The 21493-nt window shown below is 40.7% G+C and overlaps 1 protein-coding gene across 1 annotated transcript in view; it reads right to left on the bottom strand.

Annotated features, from left to right (window-relative positions):
- The window catches only part of mms19 (MMS19 homolog, cytosolic iron-sulfur assembly component), a 113290-nt gene that overhangs the window by 21433 nt on the left and 70364 nt on the right, over positions 1–21493 (bottom strand). The window contains exons 9-17 of the mRNA XM_037691582.1: positions 20966–21040; positions 20777–20854; positions 20371–20509; positions 19657–19811; positions 9060–9138; positions 6572–6697; positions 6415–6496; positions 3568–3665; positions 1773–1907 (exon numbers count right to left, since the gene is read on the bottom strand). Of these exons, the coding sequence (XP_037547510.1) occupies positions 1773–1907; positions 3568–3665; positions 6415–6496; positions 6572–6697; positions 9060–9138; positions 19657–19811; positions 20371–20509; positions 20777–20854; positions 20966–21040 (967 nt within the window). The remainder of the gene's footprint in view (positions 1–1772; positions 1908–3567; positions 3666–6414; positions 6497–6571; positions 6698–9059; positions 9139–19656; positions 19812–20370; positions 20510–20776; positions 20855–20965; positions 21041–21493) is intronic.

Below are 21493 nucleotides of genomic sequence, written 5' to 3'. Positions count from 1 at the left end.
GATATATATATATATATATATATATATATATATATATATATATATATATATATATATATACACACACACACATATATATATATTTTTTTGTTACCTTTTTCTTTTAGCCATCCTATTTGTTAAAAAAAAAAAACCCTGCAGTATGACTTTTTATAATTGTTTGTTGTTGTCGCTGTTGTCCATTGTTGTCATCTTTCTTTGTTGAAATCAGGTCTCTCTTGTAAATGAGTCCTCGAGGCTCAATGGGATTACCTGTATAAATAAAGGTTGAATGAATGAATGTCTCTGTGAACATTTGTGTGTGTGTGTGTGGGGGGGGGGGGGGTATATAAGCTTAGAGGGCTCCCTAGCAGCTGCAACTGGTAATGTTTACTGGTTCATGTTTATGAATGAGCATTTCAAATCCAAAATTGGGTTATAACTATGGAGAAAAAAAACGTATATTAGTCGCTTCAGTGTATAAGTCACAGGACTTGCAAATTTATGCAAAAAGTTGCGACTTATACACCAGAAAATACAGTATTTGAAAGCTCTTAATGGACTTGGCCCATTCTATCTATTCGAGCTGCTACATCCATACACACCCTCTGGATCCCTCAGGTCATGTGACCAGCTGCTCCTGAGTGTGCAGCTTTTGCTGCTGCAGCTCCTAAACTGTGGAACAACTTTCAGTGAACATCAGACTCTTCCCTGTCTGTTTTAAATCCCCATCTCTTCTCACTGGCCTTTTGACACCAGCTGTGATGCTGACTTTGTTGTTATTATTGTCTGATTGTATGACTGTTTTATTATGTGTACAGCACTTTGGTCCTGTGCATGTTAAATAAATAAAGACCAGTTATGATCCCGCCCACAGAGCAGGCATACTGGGCAGCCTCCACTGTGGTGGCAAATCACCTACACCTGAGAAGAACCAAGAGGAAGAGAGCCGAGTGGAGCCGCACTTACCAATGGAAAATTTGGCATCTGTGAGAAAGAACCAGAGAGAGTGTGGGAGCTGCAAAGCATGCTGGGTAGCCTTGTGGAAAAAAAAAAAAAAAAAAAACTTTCCTTTTACAGTGCAACTTCTACCCATTTGAACCCAAAACAATATTATTTTTTAATTTAACCTTTATTTATCCAGGTAGTCTCATGAGTCTCGAGGACTCATTTTCAACAGAGATCTGTTTGGGGACAGATGGGGTGGGTTGACAGCCTTGCTCCAGGGCCCAGAGTGGGGCAAGTGAGGGTGAAGGCAGGTGTGGGTGTTTCACTTTTTCCACCCACATTTTGAAGTTGTCGGTCCGAGGAGTCGAACCGGCGACCTTCCGATCACAGACCCACCTTCTCTAACTTCAGAGACACCCCCCCCCCCCCCCCCCCCCCCATTAAGGTTTACTCATCCCCATTCAATTCCAGTCCAGAAAAATACTCATCTCAAAACTACATTCACTGTTGAAACCTGTCAGTGGTGGAGACATCAGCGCTTGTTTCAATGTATACTTGATGTTTTTGTATTAATATATTTTAATGCTGTTGTGACGTCATCATTTCCTGTATTCATCTATCTAATCACGTGTACTATACGTTTTTTCTGAAGCGTTTGTTTTTTTGTGACATCACAGTGTTTAAAAGGTTGTGTTTAGGCTGTTTAAATGAAAATGCAAGAGTGGAGTTTCAAGGTTTTCTTGTTCTGAAACACTGAAAGTGAATGTGTTCACTAAAGTTGTTCTTGTGTTGACAGGGCATTAACACTATTGACACGGCTCCAGCTGAAGACACAAACAGAATACCTGCATGTGCTGAACTCAGGACATCTAGTAGGACAGGTGCACTCTCCTGGACAACACTGGGTTGGATGGAAACCGCTGCCAGAGCAGCTAAACACTGCTGACGCACTGCAGGACAGGAATGTAGCTCAGAAGCTTCTGTGGTGTTTTTAACAAAGAGGAAAACTATTGTTACATTTCTAAAAAAGTTAAATCTGGTCCTCTGGACATTCAAAAAAAACAAAACAAAGCAAATCAACAAAAAAATGTAGAAACGTTTCGTCTCTCATCCGAGAGTTGTTACATTTACGCTTACTGAAAGTTTAGATAAATACTATTACACACACAAACAAGCAAGCAGTGGTGGGCATGGCTAATCAAAAAATTTGCTTAGATAACCACTAATTTACTACTAAAAAAATTAGCTTAGGTAACAATAAACAGCTAAAAAAATTATTGAAAGGTAACGCTAAAGCACTTTTATTACACACTGCTGACACTGTACGACTGTGAAGTGATCATGTTGTAAGTGAACACAACCCAAAACGGTTCATAAATCATGTGAATCGTCCATGTCCTGTTCAGACGTGAAATTTCAGGAATTAATCCGGTCCATCAGAACCAAAGAGGCAGAACAGAACTCTGCTGTGATGAAGCAGAGTGATGCATTCAATGTCTGTCGGACGTCTCCCTCGTGTCATTTACTAAAATGAATTAACTCAATTTGGAGATCCTCTTTGTGGTTAACTATGTTTATAAACTAACTACAAAGTTACTGTGTGTCATCATCAGTATTCTCTCTGTAATAAATCTGTATAAAAGTAAAGATGTATGAGATGTGAGAGAGTCACATCCCAGAGACAGTATGAGCATTGCAGAGCATGCTGGGTAGGAATTATATGTGCAATGTTTCTGACTGTTTGCAATGTTTCTGAGAGTGGAAATGGGTTTTTCATGTTATTTTCCTGTTCTGGTTTCATTTGGTATTCATGTTAAAGTCTCTGTTATTGGCTGTAAACTGATACCATGATTCAGGGACTGTCTGAGGTAGATATGAGGCAGTAAATCACTGCGAGGGTGGTGACATCACCGGGTGGTGATTAGCTCCACACAGCGTAGTATAGCATCGCTCTGTGTAAATCACTAATGTCCTGTATGATTTTAATGTGGAGAACTATTTAAAAAAAAATTAATAAAATTTGTGGACTTGGATTAACCGGATTCAAATTTAGCAGGAGTTAATTCTGCTAAAGGTTTTCAAAGTTAGCAACAATGCTAATCCGCTACATGGAAAGTCAGCTATGCTCTTAGCGGATTTCTGGAACCATGCCCACCACTGCACACAAGAATGAACGAGTGAATAAATAGGCCTGTCACGATAACAAATTTTGCTGGGCGATTAATTGTCTCGGAAATTATTGCGATAAACGATAATATTGTTTGATTTTTAACAATAATTGGTAATTGTCAAATTTTAGAAGAAATGTTGATTTGTTTCAACCGTGAATTTTGGAGCTTTGACAAGACAAAAACACAATTTTGGATGGTTAAAATGAATTTTAAAGAGAAAGGGAGGGGTCAGTGAAGAGCACTGGAGTTGAGCTTTTTGTCATCCAGTGTCTTCAGTAGAAAGAGAGAGACGCGAAGAAACAATAAAGCTGATAAATGAAAATGAGGTCGATAATTTTCATTTATCATGCGATTAATTGATTTGTTTATTGCGACAGGCCTATGAATAAACAAATGAAAACAATTCACATCTGGCAAAAGTTGTTCTTGTCTAAATGTTAATTTCTGCACAGTATTGACAAATGTTCACCTGAAAACATCTCCTCCTTCAGCCTTGGGATCAGTTTAGTGGTGAAGGCCAATGGGTGCTGCTCTGCTAAGGCTCCGGCACATTCTAAAACTGCAGAACTGGAGACAGAAACAAAACAGAACAATCAAGAACTAGATTTATGGCTGTATAAACAACTGAACAACTAAAGGTCTTTGATTTGATGAAAGCTGCTGAACAAGCTAAGGTTTACTTGAATTTACCAATACACCTAGTTGAAAATGAAAACAAGATGAAAAGAGCACAAAAAGAGGAAACAGCAAACAAATATAAAAAATACAGAGTAAAGATGAAATTAGCAGGAAAAAAACAAGATAGAAACATAAAAAGGAAAACTGAATATGTTAAGAGAGAAGTGGTAAGAAGCACAAATAAGTTGTAATAAACAGAACAAAAGTAAAATAAGCAGAATCAGCTGAAAGAGTAGGAAAAGCATCAAAACTGACTTGTTGAAATTTCTAAGGCTTACCAGTTTGACAGTGACCTTTGACCCTTTGGCCTTTTATTCATTTATTTACTTTGACTGAACCAGACAAATCCCATTGAGATCACAAATCTCTTTTGGAAGGGAGGTCTGGGCCTGAAAGCAGCCTACAAAGCACGTTTGTGGACTGTAGGAGGAAACTGTAGTCTGCTTTTTACTGTGAGGCAACAGTGCTAACCACTGATCCACTGTGCAGCCCAAACAAGGAGCAACAAGAAGATTATTGTTGACAAGGAAGGTGCTGTGAAGTTTGACATTTCTATGTTATCAAAGGTTGAGGTTATCAAATTAAATCTATTTTGACTTTGATCTTTAACCACGTGACCTTGAACTCAGCATAGATAATCTTTGACCCACAAAGTAGAGTTGCATTCAGACCCAAAAAATCTGACCTGACCCGGCCCCAGCCCGTAGCCATCATTTCGAACCCCACTCAACCCGACGAATGAACAGTATTTACAGGTCTGAACCCGAAAACCCCAACATTTTAAATTAAGCTTTGACTGCTTATATAATTATTAGCAGTCGGCGGACGTGCACGGCTGGATAAAGGGGGCAGAACATCAGAGCTGAGGGAGTGTTTGTTCTTTCATGGCCGTTAAAGCTCATTAAATCCCAACTTCTGCCTGCATTCTGCATTATTCAGACACGGACCCTGCTCTGACATGTTCTAACCCAGTCCTTCTCAAATAGTGGGGCACGCACCCCTGGGGGGGCCGGGGCAATGCCAGGAGGGGCACATGTGACTCAGGGAACATGCTTTTTTTGCCGCAGGGATGTTTTTCTTTTCATCATTCTCATTTTGTCACGTGCGTTCCAGCAGCTGCTTGCTCGTATCTCTCAGACTTACTATTAATAAAGTTTTGGGAGCCATGCATGAGCCATGTCTCTCCCCTCAGCAGCTGACGCATAAACTCCTACACCTCCGCTGCATGTGTTTATGTCCATGCACTCTGGACGTCACTCACAACGCGCATGCAACAAAGAGTAAACTCAAGCGAGAGTGGCATCTGCCCCTCTTTCCTCTTTCGCGCTGACAAAGTGTTTTAGTTTTATTAATGTTTGTCAAAGAGAAGTAATGTTTAATAAATGTTAGGACTATATTCTTTGCTAACAAAATATATTCACCTCCTCAGTTAAGCTGCTGTTTTTATGACGCTCTTGTGGAAGTCGGCAGAAAGAGACAAAAAACATTTTGAGTCTCGATTTATTCTCTACGTCTTCCAACAAACTCAGAAAAACAAATGATTTACAACCGTTGATCTGATCATTTTATAATCTGTCCCTTTCACAATAAGAGCACATTCTGACATAAAATATATACATTTGTGTCCATCACGCTCTGGACGCTTGTCACCCACAGCTCGCATGCAACAAAGAGTGAACTCAAATCGAGAGCGACACCTGCCCACTCTTCTTCTTTCGCGGTGATAAAATGTTTTAGTTTTATCGATGAGTGTGCTCATTGATCCTGACTTCCTCATTTTGATTTTAAAAAAATCAGCACAAATTGTTTTATTCATTTTTTTTAGGTCAAATTGTTTTATATAACACTCATGAGTTAAAATGTTGCTGCTCAATTTGAATTTATTATTATTTATTGATTATATTTTATTTTTCAATATCAAATGGTCAAAAATGTTTACAATTTAAAAAATGTTTTTTTTTGTCAGGCAAATTGATGCACTTTAATTTGTTTCTGTTACAGAGTAATGTTAATCAATTTTTTCTTAGTTGTAAGATGATCTATATTTTTTTTCCTTTAATGTTAATAAGGACACAATGTTATGAAGAGGTGTACTTATAACAGTTTTATAGACAAATTATACTATTTACAGTCGCAGAGGAGAGTTGTGTGTGTGTGTGTGTGTGTGTGTGTGTGTGTGTGGGGGGGGGGGGTTTAACAGAAAATAATTGAGAAGCACTGCTCTAACCTAATAATAAAATAAACTGATGGTCAATATTTGTGGGTTTTACTTGTTTGTTTCTCCCTGTCAGTTTTGCTGTCAGACATCTAAAATTGAGTTTATTCCAGAGTTAATCAGTTGTATGTTACTTTTTGAAAGTTACAATAATTCAGTTCAGTTTATTTCTAAAGCGCCATCACAACAGAAGTCATCTCAGTGCACTGAACAGAAACATTCACATTCATTATAAAAACCAGTTAGTAGAAGTTCTCCATCTAAAGAAGCAGCAGATTGTGTTGAATCTTCACTTTGTCACAGTCTCTCATCCTGAGCAAGCACAATATAACCTGTTTAATGGTTTATGACATAGTGTAATAACATACACATAAATTATTATTCTGCAGTGGGTGATGATGAAAACCTGTAACAGGAGCTGACCTGACTTTCTCGTCCTGCTCTGTCAGCAGCTGTCTGGTCAGATGATTTACAGCCAGCTGGACATCAGGATCCACCAACAGACCTGAACAAGGTGAGGACTGCTGTTAAAAATGTCTGGGACAGGCCAGCTGAATGTGCAGGTTGTTTTGTTCCTCACCTGTTTGCTGTGCTAGTGAGGTGAGCACAGAAGCAGCAGTGATGCACAGGCTGGAGTTACTCTCACAGAGAGCTGAGAACACCATGCTGCACAGAGCTGCTCTGTACTCTAAAAACACACTCTCCTCTAAAACCAGCAAAGCACAAATAGGAGAAAAGGCTGCGATCAAACATCAGGTTGGATAAAACAAAACTGTGCTTTTACTTCCTAAAATAATATGCCAGTATATAAAACAAGTCTTCTTGTTAAGCATTACGTGGCTGCTCAGTAAAATAAAATTATGCAATATTTGATCATTTTCCTCAATAAATAAATGACCAAGTATAATATTTTTGTCTCATTTGTTTAACTGGGTTCTCTTTATCTACTTTAAGGACTTGTGTGAAAATCTGATGATGTTTCAGGTCAGATTTATGTAGAAATATAGAAAATTATAAAGAGTTCACAAACTTTCAAGCACCACTGTAGTTTATGATCAGGGTGGATTGATAATTAACCCTTTAACTTTCTGACAGTGTCCCTCAGGAGACAAAAGAAGAGCCTCCAGCCCAGTGGACTCCAGATTCAGGAGCCAAACATGAGGCCTTCCTTTCATGGGTCGCTCAGAGGCTGAACGACGAGGGGGCATTGTTAGCCCTTAAATTATGTGTTGGTGATGACTCAGCTACTACCACACAAAGCTTTAGCTCAATATCTGCAACAATGGCAGAGTTAGTCATGTTAGTCAAGGTTCTAGAAAAACTGATAAACTCTCAAATCAAAAATTACCTGGACTCATTTAACATCTTACCTCACCTTCAATCTGGTTTCAGGAAACAACACAGCACAATGACTGCTTAACTGAAGGTTCTTAATGACATTGTTGAAGCACTGGATGCTAAGGATTATTGTGCTGCACTTTTCTTAGACCTGTCTAAAGCTTTTGACACTGTGGATCATAACATCTTGTGCCATAAGCTCTCAGAAATCGGTTTCTCAGAACACACCATTGGTTGGTTCTCTAACCATCTCTCAGACTAGAGGCAATGTGTTCAACATAATGGTACTTCCTCCAGTTATTTAACAGTCAACAATGGTGTACCTCAAGGCTCAGTCTTAGAACCCACCCTCTTTACAATCTACATAGGTAATGCAGGTCAGAGCATCCTTGACGCATCCATACATTTCTATGCTGATGACACAGTTGTTTATCGTCGAGCTAAAACAGTTGCTAATGTTTTCCAGCTTTTGCATTCCGCATTTGACATCATCCAGTCAGATTTGTTCCACCTCAAACTTGTCTTAAATGCTGATAAAACCAAAGGGATGCCGTGTTCAAATAGGAAGTCAGTCCCAGCAGTTCTTCCTCCGATTTTATCCTCAAATGATGTCCCCATTTAATTTGTTGATTCCTACAAATATTTGGGTATCTTGGTCGACTCGCATCTCTCTTTTAAGCTTCATGTGGAAAACCTAGTAAAGAAACTGAAAGTTAAACTGGGTTTCTTTTTCAGAAACAGCTCCAGTCTAACTCTGAATGCAAGGAAACACCTTGTAACTGTGACCTTCCTTCCCTCCATTGATTATGGTGAAATTATTTACATGATATCCTGATGCATGCTCAATTTACATGATGCTCCTACAAGCACCATGTAGATGTTGGATGCTGTCTATCATGGTGCACTAAGATTCATAGCTGGCTGTGATTAGCGTACCCACCACTGCTCCCTGTATTCACTGGTTAACTGGACATCATTAACTTCACGCAGACTCTCTCACTGGTACATTTTCATCTTTAAATCACTTCTTGGTTTGCTGCCTTCATACATCTCCTCCTACTTGTCTCTGCGTGAGTGCAGCTACAGCGTGCGCTGTCAGGACATTATTACCTGCAGTGTTCCCTCAGTGCGAACTGAACTAGGCAAAGCGGCCTTCTCCTACTCTGCTCCTGTTTCCTGGAATATCTTGCAAAAAGACCTGAAGCTCTCGACCTTGACCTCTCTAAGTGACTTTAAGAATCTGTTGGACTCCTGACAAGAACCAATGCAGACATGTTCCTGTTTTTAGTTTTCTACATTCACCTTATAATCTAGCTGTTTTAGTTACTTTTTTTGCCATCTTATTTTAATTAGTAAAAAAAAGAAGAAAAAAAAGCTGTATGCCTCTTTTATGATTGTCAACTGTTATCACTCTGTTAAAATCAGGTCTCTCTTGTAAATGAGTCCTCAAGGCTCAATGGGATTAACCTGTATAAATAAAGTTTGAATGAAAAAAATTTTTTTTGCGTGTTTGCCAAAATCAATTTAGCAGCGGTGGCCATCTTGAATTGGTTTGACTTCCCAAAGGAGGTATATCTAAATATTATTTTACATTAAAAATTGTCAAGTTTTAACATTTTTTCATAAAACCTGCTAAGAACTAGCTTCAGTTCTGGTATGGAACTGGAACCCACTTTGTAGGAAAAACCCAGTTAGAAGCAGTGAATGAGAGAAGTGGTGAATGAACTTACCAATATCTAAAGACTGACTTGATTGTACTGATTGGATGAACTGTTGCACCACTTCCAACAACGTCCGTTTGTGAGAACACTGTTCAATGAGACAAATAGATTCAATCAAAGTGTCAGCAGAATATTAAAAATATGAATATGACATGAATAAACGTTGAAAACCTTTTACTATAATAATAAAAACATAATTGATGTGACTAGAGCAGGAGTTTCAGTTTTGTCTCTGGAAATCCTCTTAGAAACTTTGGGGCTTAAGCCCCTTTGATCGTTACAAATCAAAATGTAACAAATGATGTCATCAGAAAGCTACACACTTTGACCTTCAAGGTGATCCTGAATAATGTTTGGTGATTTCACTGTTTTTTTTTTTTTTTTACAATATCTGTACGACTGAGGTTGTCCAACATTTTTCAGTCAGGTCATCTAGATAGTTTCTTTTTTTGTGCTGAAACGTTTCGCATTCGATCCGGAAGGCTTCATCAGTCAAGGAAACGCACAACAAAACTGATTCTTCCCCCAACAGCTTACTCCAAAGTGGAACAAACCAGCTCTGCTTGTGATTAGATGGTCTCTTTGGTACGCCCCTCCTCCATTGCTAGCCCTCTTCCTTGCTGACAGTCTTGTCAAACTGGTTGAAAACAACAAAGTCCATGCACAATAATCCAGGTATACAATCCAACATTTTTCAGTCAGGTCATCTGGACCTGACTGGATGTTATACCTGAATTATTGAGCACGGACTTTGTTGTTTTCAACCAGTTTGACAAGACTGTAAAAAAGGAAGAGGGCCGGCAATGGAGTAGGGGCGTACCAAAGAGACCATCTAATCACAAGCAGAACTGGTTTGTTCCACTTTGGAGTAAGCTGTTGTAGGAAGAATCAGTTTTGTTGTGCGTTTCCTTGACTGATGAAGCCTTCCGGATCAAAGGCAAAATGTTTCAGCACAAAAAAAGAAACTGTCCAGATGACCTGACTGAAAAATGTTGGATTTTATACCTGGATTATTGAGCATGGACTTTGTTTTCAACTGAGGTTGTACAAACCGGATTCCAAAAAAGTTGGGACACTAAACAAGTTGTGAATAAAAACTGAATGCAATGATGTGGAGGTGCCAACATCTAATATTTTATTCAGAATAGAACACAAATCACAGATCAAAAGTTTAAACTGAGAGAATGTATCATTTTAAGGGAAAAATCTGTTGTTTCCAAATTTCATGGTGTCAACAAATCCCCAAAAAGTTGGGACAAGTCCATTTTTACCACTGTGTGCCCCCCCCCCCCCCTTCTTCTTACAACACTCAACAGACGTCTGGGGACAGAGGAGACCAGTTTGTCAAGTTTAGAAATAGGAACACATTCTCACATTCATGTCTAATACAGGCCTCTAACCGTTCAATCGTCTTGGGCCTTCTTTGTCGCACCTTCCTCTTTATGATGCGCCAAATGTTCTCTATAGGTGAAAGATCTGGACTGCAGGCTGGCCATTTCAGTACCCGGATCCTTCTCCTACGTAGCCATGATGCGATTACTGCAGAATGTTGTCTGGCATTATCGTGTTGAAAAATGCAGGGTCTTGCCTAAAAGAGATGACGTCTAGATGGGAGCATATGTTGTTCTAGAACCTGAACATAGTTCTCTGCATTAATGGTGCCTTTCCAGACATGCAACCTGCCCATGCCACAAGCGCTCATGCAACCCCATACCATAAGTGATGCAGGCTTCTGAACGGAACGTTGATAACAACTTGGGCTATCCTTGTCCTCTCTGGTCCGGATGACATGGCGTCCCAGTGTTCCATAAAGAACTTTAAATCATGACTCATCTGACCACAGAACAGTCTTCCATTTTGCAACACTCCATTTTAAATGACCCCTGGCCCAGTGCAAACGTCTGAGCTTGTGGAGCTTGCTTAGAAATGGCTTCCTCTTTGCACTGTAGAGTTTCAGCTGGCAACGGAGGATGGCACGGTGGATTGTGTTCACTGACAATGCTTTCTGGAAGTATTCCTGAGCCCATTCTGTTATTTCCTTGACAGTGGCATTCCTGTTTGAGGTGCAGTGACGTTTAAGGGCCCGGAGATCACGAGCATCCAGTAGAGTTTTACGGCCTTGACCCTTATGCACAGCGATTGTTCCAGATTCTCTGAATCTTTTGATGATGTTTTGCATGGTTGATGATGATAACTTAAAAGTCTTTGCTATTTTACGCTGGGTAACACCATTCTGGTATTGCTGCACTATCTTTCTGTGCAACAATGGTGGAATTGGTGATCCTCTTACCATCTTGGCTTCTGAGAGACACTGACACTCTGAGAAGCTCTTTTTAAACCCAATCATGTTGTCAATTGACCTAATTAGTGTTAATTGGTCTTCCAGCTGTTCATTATATGTTCAATTTCCTTTTTCCAGCCACTTATTGCTACTTGTCCCAACTTTTTAGGGATTTGTTGACACTGTGAAATTTTGAATCAACATATTTTTCCTTTAAAATGTAACATTTACTCAGATTAAACTTTTGATCTGTCATCTATGTTATATTACGAATAAAATATTGACATTTGCCATCTCCACATCATTGCATTCAGTTTTTATTCACAATTTGTTTAGTGTCCCAACTTTTTTGGAATCTGGTTTGTATTTCTGAATGTCTGCTGAAAAGCTTGGAGGCACCTGTAGTATTAGTTAAGGTCAAACGTTTAGTTTGAAACATGTCCAGGATGGAAAGATTTATCATCTCTTTAACAACGATTAATGCAACTGATCTATCTTGGAAAAAATTTATTATTCCTTTTGTCATTTTTCTTCATCGCATACTAAAGAAATGCAGTTATACACAAGACGGTTGCTTTTCTGAATAACAAAAAAAATAAAATAAAACTAAACATTATCCCTGTCTGCACTTTTATTATTCCACTTTTAAAGTTATTTATTTTATTATTATTAATGGGGGAGGGGGGATTGTGTGCTGGCCTGGAGATGAGTGTAGACCGCAGAGTCCTGGCCTGATGATGTTGATCTTCTGTGCTGGGCCATCCTTTTGGCCAGTGGCTGTTTTGTTTCCCTGATGTAAGACTGATCACAGCCCTCCTGACACTGAACAGCATACACAACATTACTCTGTTTGTGCCGGGGGACTGGATCTTTGGGATGAACCAGTCTTTGCCGTAATGTATTTTGGGGTTTAAAAGCCACTGGGACGCTATGTTTAGAAAATAAACGTCTCAGTTTCTCTGATACTCCCTCAACATATGGAATGACCACTGGTCTGGGTCTGGGTTCCTCCTTTTCACCTGTTGGCTGACTGGAGTCCTGTTTGGGTTTCTTCTCTGCTTTCAGGAAGGCCCAGTTAGGATATCCACATTGCTCTAGAGCCTGTCTTGTGTGGGATTTCTCATTCTGCCTGGCTCCTGAGTTAGTGGGGATGCTGTCTGCTCTGTGATACAGAGTCCTGATAACTCCTAACTTGTGCTCCAAAGGGTGATGGGAGTCAAACTGCAAATACTGGTCTGTGTGGGTGGGTTTGCGGTACACCTCAGTTTGCAAATGTCCTCTATCAGAGACTGAGACCTCACAGTCCAAGAAAGCCAACTTGCCATTTTTTACATCTTCTCGTGTGAACTTGATGTATTTATCCACAGAGTTGATGTGGTCAGTAAAATATTGGACTTCCTGAGATTTGATTTTAACCCAGGTGTCGTCAACATACCTGAACCAATGACTTGGTGGTGTCCCTGAAAAGGACATCAAGGCTCTCTTTTCTACCTCCTCCATGTACAGGTTGGCAACAATAGGAGAAACTGGAGACCCCATAGCACACCCATGTTTCTGCCTATAATATTGCTCCCCATATGTGAAGTAGGTTGACTGCAGGCACAGTTTCAAGAGTTGACACAGTTGTTCTGTGGAAAGCGTGGTCCTACTGTCCTATTACAGAAACTCTTTACATAAAACTGAACAGAATCAGAACAGCAGCAGTCAGACCAAGTAACAGGGCAGCATTTGTAAATGATGCCGTTACGCAAATAGTGGGCCGGCAGGGCAGGATGGGGGGTCCTCCCCAAGAAAAGTTTGAATAAAGTAGATGCAATTTCCAGCATTTTGGTGTATTTTAACGGGTTGTTAAACATCTATGTGCATGTAAAATAAACAAAACAAACACACAAAAAAAATATATATACTGGGTATATATATATATATATATATATATATATACTGTGTGTATATATATATATATATATATATATATATATATAAAGGTCCTTCTCAAAAAATTAGCATATTGTGATAAAGGTCATTATTTTCCATAATGTAATGATAAAAATGAAACTTTTATATATTTCAGGTTCATTGCACACCAACTGAAATATTTCAGGTCTTTAATTGTTTTAATACTGATGATTATGGCATACAGCTCATGAAAGCCTGTCCCAAAAAATTTGCATATTTCATCCCACCAATGAAAGACAAGTGTTTTTAATACAAAAAACGCCAACCTTCAAATAATCATGTTCAGTTATGCACTCAATACTTGGTCGGGAATCCTTTTGCATGAATGACTGCTTCAATGCGGCGTGGCATGGAGGCAATCAGCCTGTGGCACTGCTGAGGTGTTATGGAGGCCCAGGATGCTACAATAGCGGCCTTAAGCTCATCCAGAGTGTTGGGTCTTGCGTCTCTCAACTTTCTCTTCACAATATCCCACAGGTTCTCTATGGGGTTCAGGTCAGGAGAGTTGGCAGGCCAATTGAGCACAGTAATACCATGGTCAGTAAATCATTTACCAGTGGTTTTGGCACTGTGAGCAGGTGCCAGGTCGTGCTGAAAAATGAAATCTTCATCTCCATAAAGCTTTTCAGCAGATGGAAGCATGAAGTGCTCCAAAATCTCCTGATAGCTAGCTGCATTGACCCTGCCCTTGATAAAACACAGTGGACCAACACCAGCAGATGACATGACACCCCAGTGACTGTGGAAACTTGACACTGGACCTCAAACAATGTGAATTCTGTGTCTCCTCTCTTCCTCCAGACTCTGGGACCTTGATTTCCAAAGGAAATGCAAAACTTACTGTAATCAGAGAACATAACTTTGGACCACTCATCAGCAGTCCCAGGCGAGATGCTTCTGACGCTGTTTCTGGTTCAAAAGTGGCTTGACCTGGGGAATGCGGCACCTGTAGCCCATTTCCTGCACACGCCTGTGCACGGTGGCTCTGGATGTTTCTACTCCAGACTCAGTCCACTATTTCCGCAGGTCCCCCAAGGTCTGGAATCGGCCCTTCTCCACAATCCTCCTCAGGGTCCGGTCACCTCTTCTCGTTGTGCAGCGTTTTCTGCCACACTTTTCCCTTCCCACACACTTCCCACTGAGGTGCCTTGATACAGCACTCTGGGAACAGCCTGTTCGTTCAGCAATTTCTTTCTGTGTCTTACCCTCTTGCTTGAGGGTGTCAACGATGGCCTTCTGGACAGCAGTCAGGTCGGCAGTCTTACCCATGATTGAAGTTTTGAGTAATGAACAAGGCTGGGAGTTTTTAAAAGCCTCAGGAATCTTTTGCAGGTGTTTAGAGTTACGACGTTGATTCAGATGGTTAGGTTAATAGCTTGTTTAGAGAACCTTTCCATGATATGCTAATTTTTTGGGACAGGCATTTTGGGTTTTCATGAGCTGTATGCCATAATCATCAGTATTAAAACAATTAAAGACCTGAAATATTTCAGTTGGTGTACAATGAATCTGAAATAAATGAAAGTTTCATTTTTATCATTACATTATGGAAAATAATGACCTTTATCACAATATGCTAATTTTTTGAGAAGGACCTGTATATATATATATATACACACACACATATATATATATATACTTATACATATACAGGGTAAATATATATATATATATATATTTTATTTGCGGACCTCCAAGCACCGGTTCGCGGACCCCCGGTGGTCCGGGGACCGCAGTTTGAGAACTACTGGTTTGAACAATAAACATTGAAGGGCACCTCTTTGATTAATTTATAGTTTTGTAACACACTTGTTAACTTTATGGTAAATAGTAGAGGACAGAAAATGTGAAGACACATTATGAAGACTGGTTTTATGACCAGTGCACCACTTGTAAACCTATTGTGGGACTATGGATAGCGTGGATCTGATTTCCTTAGCTTCATGGTTGCCAACAGCCTCAATAAATAAACAAGTCAGTCCCGCTCCACTCGCTGTTTACTTAGATTCTTGGGGGTGGACAAAGTTAAAATATTTTCATCCATTATTTAGGGGCGGCTATGGCTGAGCGGTTAAAGCAGTCGTCCTCCAATGCAAGAGTCGGGGGTTCGAATCCACCAGCAGTCACTTGCCGAAGTGTCCCTGGGCAAGACACTGAACCCCTCATTGCCTCTGATGTGTGTCCCATCAGTGTATGAATGTGATAAATCACTGATCAGTCTCTTTAGAATGATTTGTTCAATTAGCTTTGTAGAGATCTAGTAGAGTGCTGTATGAACGGGTAAATGAGGACACAGATTGTTGTGTAAAGCGCTTTGAGTATCTTGATCAGATAGAAGTCAAGTCAAGTCAACTTTATTTATAGAGCACATTTAAAACAGAACCTGTTATCAAAGTGCTTAACAACAACAACAACAACAACAACAACAACAACAACAACAACAACAATCAATAAGTAAAATTAAAGAGAAAAATATATATATACAATACACTAATAATAACTGAAGAATTAATAAAAAGCATTTGAAACATAGGGTCATAGATTAAAAAAACACTAGATCAATTTACACTGTGTGAAACGCCTGCGAGAACAAATGTGTTTTAAGCAGGGATTTGAAGTGAGGAAGGGAGGTGGCCTGCCTGATGTTGGGGGGCAGGTTGTTCCAGAGTTTGGGGCCCATGACTGAAAAAGCCCGATCTCCTCTGAGCTTCAGTCTTGTTTTTGGAACAGCCAAAAGCAGCTGATCAGATGATCTCAGGGCCCGAGAGGGAACGTAAGGTTCCAGACGCTCAGAGAGGTAAAGGGGTACGAGGCCATTTAAGCATTTGAAGGTCAACAGAAGAATTTTAAAGACTATCCTCGTACGAACAGGGAGCCAGTGAAGGGAGGACAGACCTGGAGTAATATGTTCAGACCTACGAGTTCCGGTTAAAAGCCGAGCAGCAGCATTCTGGACGAGCTGAAGACGTGAGATGGAGGCCTGGCTGATCCCAGCATAGAGTGCATTGCAATAGTCCAATCAGGTCGTGACAAAGGCATGGACTAGTTTCTCAAGGTCGGGTCTGGACAATACTGGCTTGAGCTTAGCTACCTGTCTGAGTTGGAAGAAGCTTTTCTGCAGAACAGAGGTGATTTGTTTGTCAAACTTAAGTCAGAGTCTAAAACCATCCCGAGATTTTTACCAGACTGCTTCAGATATGGCTGAAGAGAGTCCAGGTTGACAGGATCAGTGGCGGCAGTTGAGCTAGGGCTAAAGACAATGATGTCAGTCTTCTCATTGTTAAAACTTGAGAAATTTGAAGCCATCCAGGCCTTAATGTCATCCAGACATTTTAACAGAGGGTGAATGGAGCAAACACTTGCTGGTTTCACAGGCAGGTAGATTTGGCAGTCATCAGCAAAACAATGGAATGAAAGACCACGTTTCCTCAGGATGGACCCCAGTGGGAGCAAATAAAGTGAGAACAGAAGGGGTCCAAGAATCGAACCCTGTGGGACCCCGCAAGAAAGAGGTAATGAGGCGGATACATTATTACTGACCTTGACACAGAAACTCCTGCCACTCAGGTATGAGCGGAACCATTCTAATGCAGCACCTGTGATCCCAACCCACTGTTCCAGCCGTGATATAAGGATACTGTGGTCAACAGTATCAAAAGCAGCAGTAAGGTCCAGGAGCACAAGTATCACAAACTGACCAGAATTGTTTGATATCATAATGTCGTTACAAACCCTTACTAATGCTGTTTCAGTGCTGTGGAGTTGCTTAAAACCAGATTGAAAAATCTTGAAGATTCTGTTTTCATTCAAAAACTTGTTTAATTGAATGAAAACTATTTTCTCCAGGATTTTGGACAGGAAGGGAAGTTTTGAGATTGGTCTGAAATTTGAGCAAGTCGAAGGGTCAAGTCCAGGTTTCTTAATTAACGGATGAACTACGGCATGTTTGAAAACATCGGGAACCACACTTGTCACAATACTACTATTTATAATAGTAAGAACAGAGGGTCCAATCGTGGGTAGAACTTGTTTGAAAAACGACGCAGGAATGGTGTCAGCAGGGGAACCGGAGGGTTTCATCTGACCAACGACTTTGTTTAGAAATGGGAGTGAAATGGGTTCAAACTCTTTGAAGACAGCTGAGCAAGGGACAAAGACAGAGGGATCAGTTGTGGACTGAGGGATGGATGACCTAATCAACTCTACCTTATCAGCAAAGTATCTGGTAAAGTCATTGCAGATGTCAACAGAGGCCTCCATGCTGGCAGACCGAGGCACATTTAAAATGGAATTTACGGTATTAAAAAGAACTTGGGGATTATGACTGTTTGAAGCAATGATTTGGGAGAAGTATTTGTTCTTTTCAGATTTAACGATGCTCTGATAATCTTTCAAACATGTTTTTAACATAATAAACGAAACCTGTAATTTGTCCTTTTTCCACTTGCGTTCGGCTCTCCTGCATAGACGTTTGGCTGCTCGAGTGGTCGCGTTCAACCAGGGGTGTGGTGCCTGCTTTGGTCGCCTGATTTTTAGCAGGGCCACAAGATCTAAAATCTTAGAGAAGGTCGCATCATGCCTACTGAGCAGCTCCTGCATACTAATACAGGCAGAGGTTTCAGGGACTGAAGCAGCATCAGTAATGAATGCAGAGGAAAAAAGAGCAGCGGTTGAAGAGTTAAATATCTGACAACTCTTGGCTGGAGCAGGGGATTTAGACTCATGAATAACAGAGATTTCAAATGAAATGGGTTTGCGATCTGAAACAATACTATCCCCAATTTCCAGATTAACCACAGATAAACCGTGAGACAGAACTAAATCAAGTGTATGGCCCTGTTGATGAGTTGGACCAACAACATTTTGCACAAGGTTGAAAGATTGGATCAGATTTAGAAACTCCTGCACCAAAGGCTTGTCAGGACAGCAAACGTGTACATTAAAGTCTCCCAGAATCAAGACCCTGTTGTAATTGAGCAGTACTCCAGTCAGAAAGTCAGAAAATTCACTTATGAAGTTTTTGTTGTATGAGGATGGTCTGTAGATCAGGCTGCACAGTGTTGGGTTGGAGGGCCCAGCTCAAAATACAGCAATTCAAAACTCTGAAATGTCACAGCCTGTAGCTGTCTGCAGTTCCAGAGCTTTTTAAAAACTGTTAATAATCCACCACCCCCCACCAAAAGTCCCTGGAGCATTAAAAAAGGCACAATCCACTGGCAAAAGTTCAGAAAAAACACAACTCACCAGGGACGAGCCAGGTCTCTATAACAAACATGAAGTCCAGTCCATTGGAGCAGAAAAAGTCGTTTAAGATGAAGGTTTTATTTGCCAGCGACCTCACATTCAGCAGAGCAATCTTTGTAGGACCAGTAGCTGAAGGAAAAGCTGAGCTCGGAGCACAGATCAGCTGTTTCAGATTTTTGGAGTTTGAAGCGCACCTCCAAGGACCAGAGACGCCGCAGCTGTGCGCGCGCCCGTGGCGCGAGCCAGGCTCGACTACGGGGATCAGGTAGGACCCAGCAGGATCAGCGAAGCACCCGGACAGGCAAATATCCAGCAGATGGTCAGTAGGAGATGATGCAGCAGACAGTCCGGAGTTGGTTAAGTTCCACTGGAGACGACCGCTGTGGCGGGCGTGCCCGCTGCACGTAGCAGGCCTGGCCACCTGAAGCAGGGTGGTGATGAGTGGGTCAGCGAAGCATCCGGATGGACAGTTTATCGTCTGATGGTCAGCAGCAGAGAGCTTGATGCTGGCTTTAATCCTCACAAGACGGCCAGCATGTCTTCCACGGTGCCTGCAGCGATGTTTTCAGGCAGGCAGAAACGCCGCGCGCTGCAGGTAAACCGGCACATCAACAAGCAGAGGGGGTGGGGGTCCAGAGCCCTGATCAAAGTGGTCGAACAAGGCGGGGTTTGTAGTAGATAACTATATTTAAAAGTTGTTGGCGATCATAAACAAGCAGTGAGTTGATGTCACCGAAGAAAAATGACAAAAAAATAAAAAAACATCAAAACAGACAGAGGTGAACGGCAAGCCACCAGCACCGGCGCCATCTTCCCGGAAGAAAGGGGCTATTTAAGTACAGTCCATTTACCATTTCAGTTATTGGCGGCAGGCTTCCTCTCCCAATATCGTTATCGGCGATAGCCAAAGTTTCTATATCAGTTGTGCTCTAGTGGAGGTAAGCACTTGAAAGAGGAGGAATGAAAGTCAGCCGTAGTAAGACAGAGTACATGTGTAAGAATGAGAGGGAGGCTGGTGGAACAGTGAGGCTACAAGGAGCAGAGGTCACAAAGGTGCAAGACTTCAAGTCCTTGGGGTCCACTGTCCAGGAAAACAGAATGATGTCTGTCAGTTATGGGTCTTACCTGTGTTCTGCTGTTAAACTGCTCGATCAAAGACGGCATGATGGCGGCTGTTAAGACATAACTAGCCCTGTGTGAGGCGCTGCAGGAGGCCAGGAGCAGCTTGGCACTGGGCCATACGAGCTTCAGGTCAGGCTCAAACAGATGATGCTTACAGTCTGCAACAACGCCACACAAGGTTTTCATGCTGGTCTCTACAGTCCCTTCTCCAGAGTGACAAATTTTACAGCAAGTTTCACTAACATGTAGATCATCAGAAACAAAGATAAAACATTTTTATTGAACAAATGATCAAATTATAGGTCCAGCTTTCTTTGAAGGACTGCACATCACCCACTCCCTTTCATGTTAGTTTGACTAAGATTCAAAGAAATGATCGCGGTGTAGCTATTTCGATCAAACCTTTCAAATAGCTCTATATCAGTTTAACCGATTGACTTATAGAAGCTATATTGTGTTGGCTAAGAATTATTAGCCAACACAATATATTAGTGGTAGGTGATAACAATGTTTAAGTAATAAAATACCAAATAAAAAGTATATACAGTACATACATTTATAATTACTCTGGTTAAAGATAAAAAACTTTAATACCAACAACTTAATTTCCCTTGTTAATTTTCATACATCTTAAACATTTTATTTATTAATTGTTGTGGTGTAATATGCATGTTTCTCAGGTTTTAATCACACTTGTGTAATGAAGGTCCAGCTCACCTCTGAGAATAAGATCCAGGAAGGTGCTGAGGGTGTCTTCAGCGTCAGAGCGGAGGACTGATCGAGACAGACAGGAAGTCAGTGCAGTGACAGCACCGAGCGCTGCAGACTCTATCTTCTCACTCGATGTCTGAAACACCTGTAGTGAGGCAACAAGTATCGAAGTTCACTGTCCAATGATTATCAAACTGGTGTGGAATGTGGATTCCAAAAACACATAATGGGGTTCAGACTCGACTGGTAACAAACAAAACTTCCAATTCCATTTTAACTAAATAAGTATAAAACTCATTGAAGCAGTGTCACTTTAGTGGTTTTAGATAGCTTAGCCTTGGTGGATATCTTGAATCAGGTTGACCCCAGCAGGTGATTAAAAACTCCATTTTGTTGCATATTTCAAACAAACCTCTCTTTTCAATGACCTCCATAGGCCCTCGAGGAATTCTCTTAAATCTTTCTCTTCATACTGTGACATACAAGCAGCCTGAAACACAAGAGACACAAAGAGCAGATAAATTATTATTCATATTTACTTTTAGAGACTTTCGGCAGTAGCAAAACAATTTGTTTGGATTTTATAAGATGAGTTTCTCACCAGAGTCTGCAGCGAGTCCAGCTTAGCACTCTGAATGTCTGAGTCCATCTTCTCAATGATGAGAGGTAACAGAAACTGAAAATTCAAACAGAAACCCTTCAACTCCATAAAAGCTACTACAAAACTCTACCCTGCTCATCATAGGCGTCGTGTTAATTATATGTGAAGAGGATGTGTCCCACTCACATTTAAATAAATATTAATTTGTATCCCCCCCCCCCCCCTTACCATTTACCATGAAATATTAGTTCAACCAGCGCTGTTTTTATTGCTATGTGAACAAATCCATTTCACTTGATTCATAGGAGAATATGCAAACCACTGAATGTCCACTCCAGGTTTCCTTGGTTACCTACAGCAACTAAAAAAAAAAGTGTTGTAAGTGTAGTGAACTAAGCCTCAGGTCAAATCCTGACCTTGAGGGCCTTCCTGGGACAAGAACTGTATTTCATTGATTTGAGTCCAGAAACACAAAATTAAGTTCATCCAGAGACTTTCTAAGTGTGTCCTGCACTGATCAATTGAAAG

Source organism: Nematolebias whitei, chromosome 17 (genome assembly GCF_014905685.2).
Source record: "Nematolebias whitei isolate Nwh7 chromosome 17, NemWhi1, whole genome shotgun sequence".
Taxonomy (NCBI): Eukaryota; Metazoa; Chordata; class Actinopteri; order Cyprinodontiformes; family Rivulidae; genus Nematolebias; species Nematolebias whitei.
The sequence above is the reverse complement of the archived record's forward strand: the minus strand, read 5'-3'. Positions and strand labels throughout refer to the sequence as shown.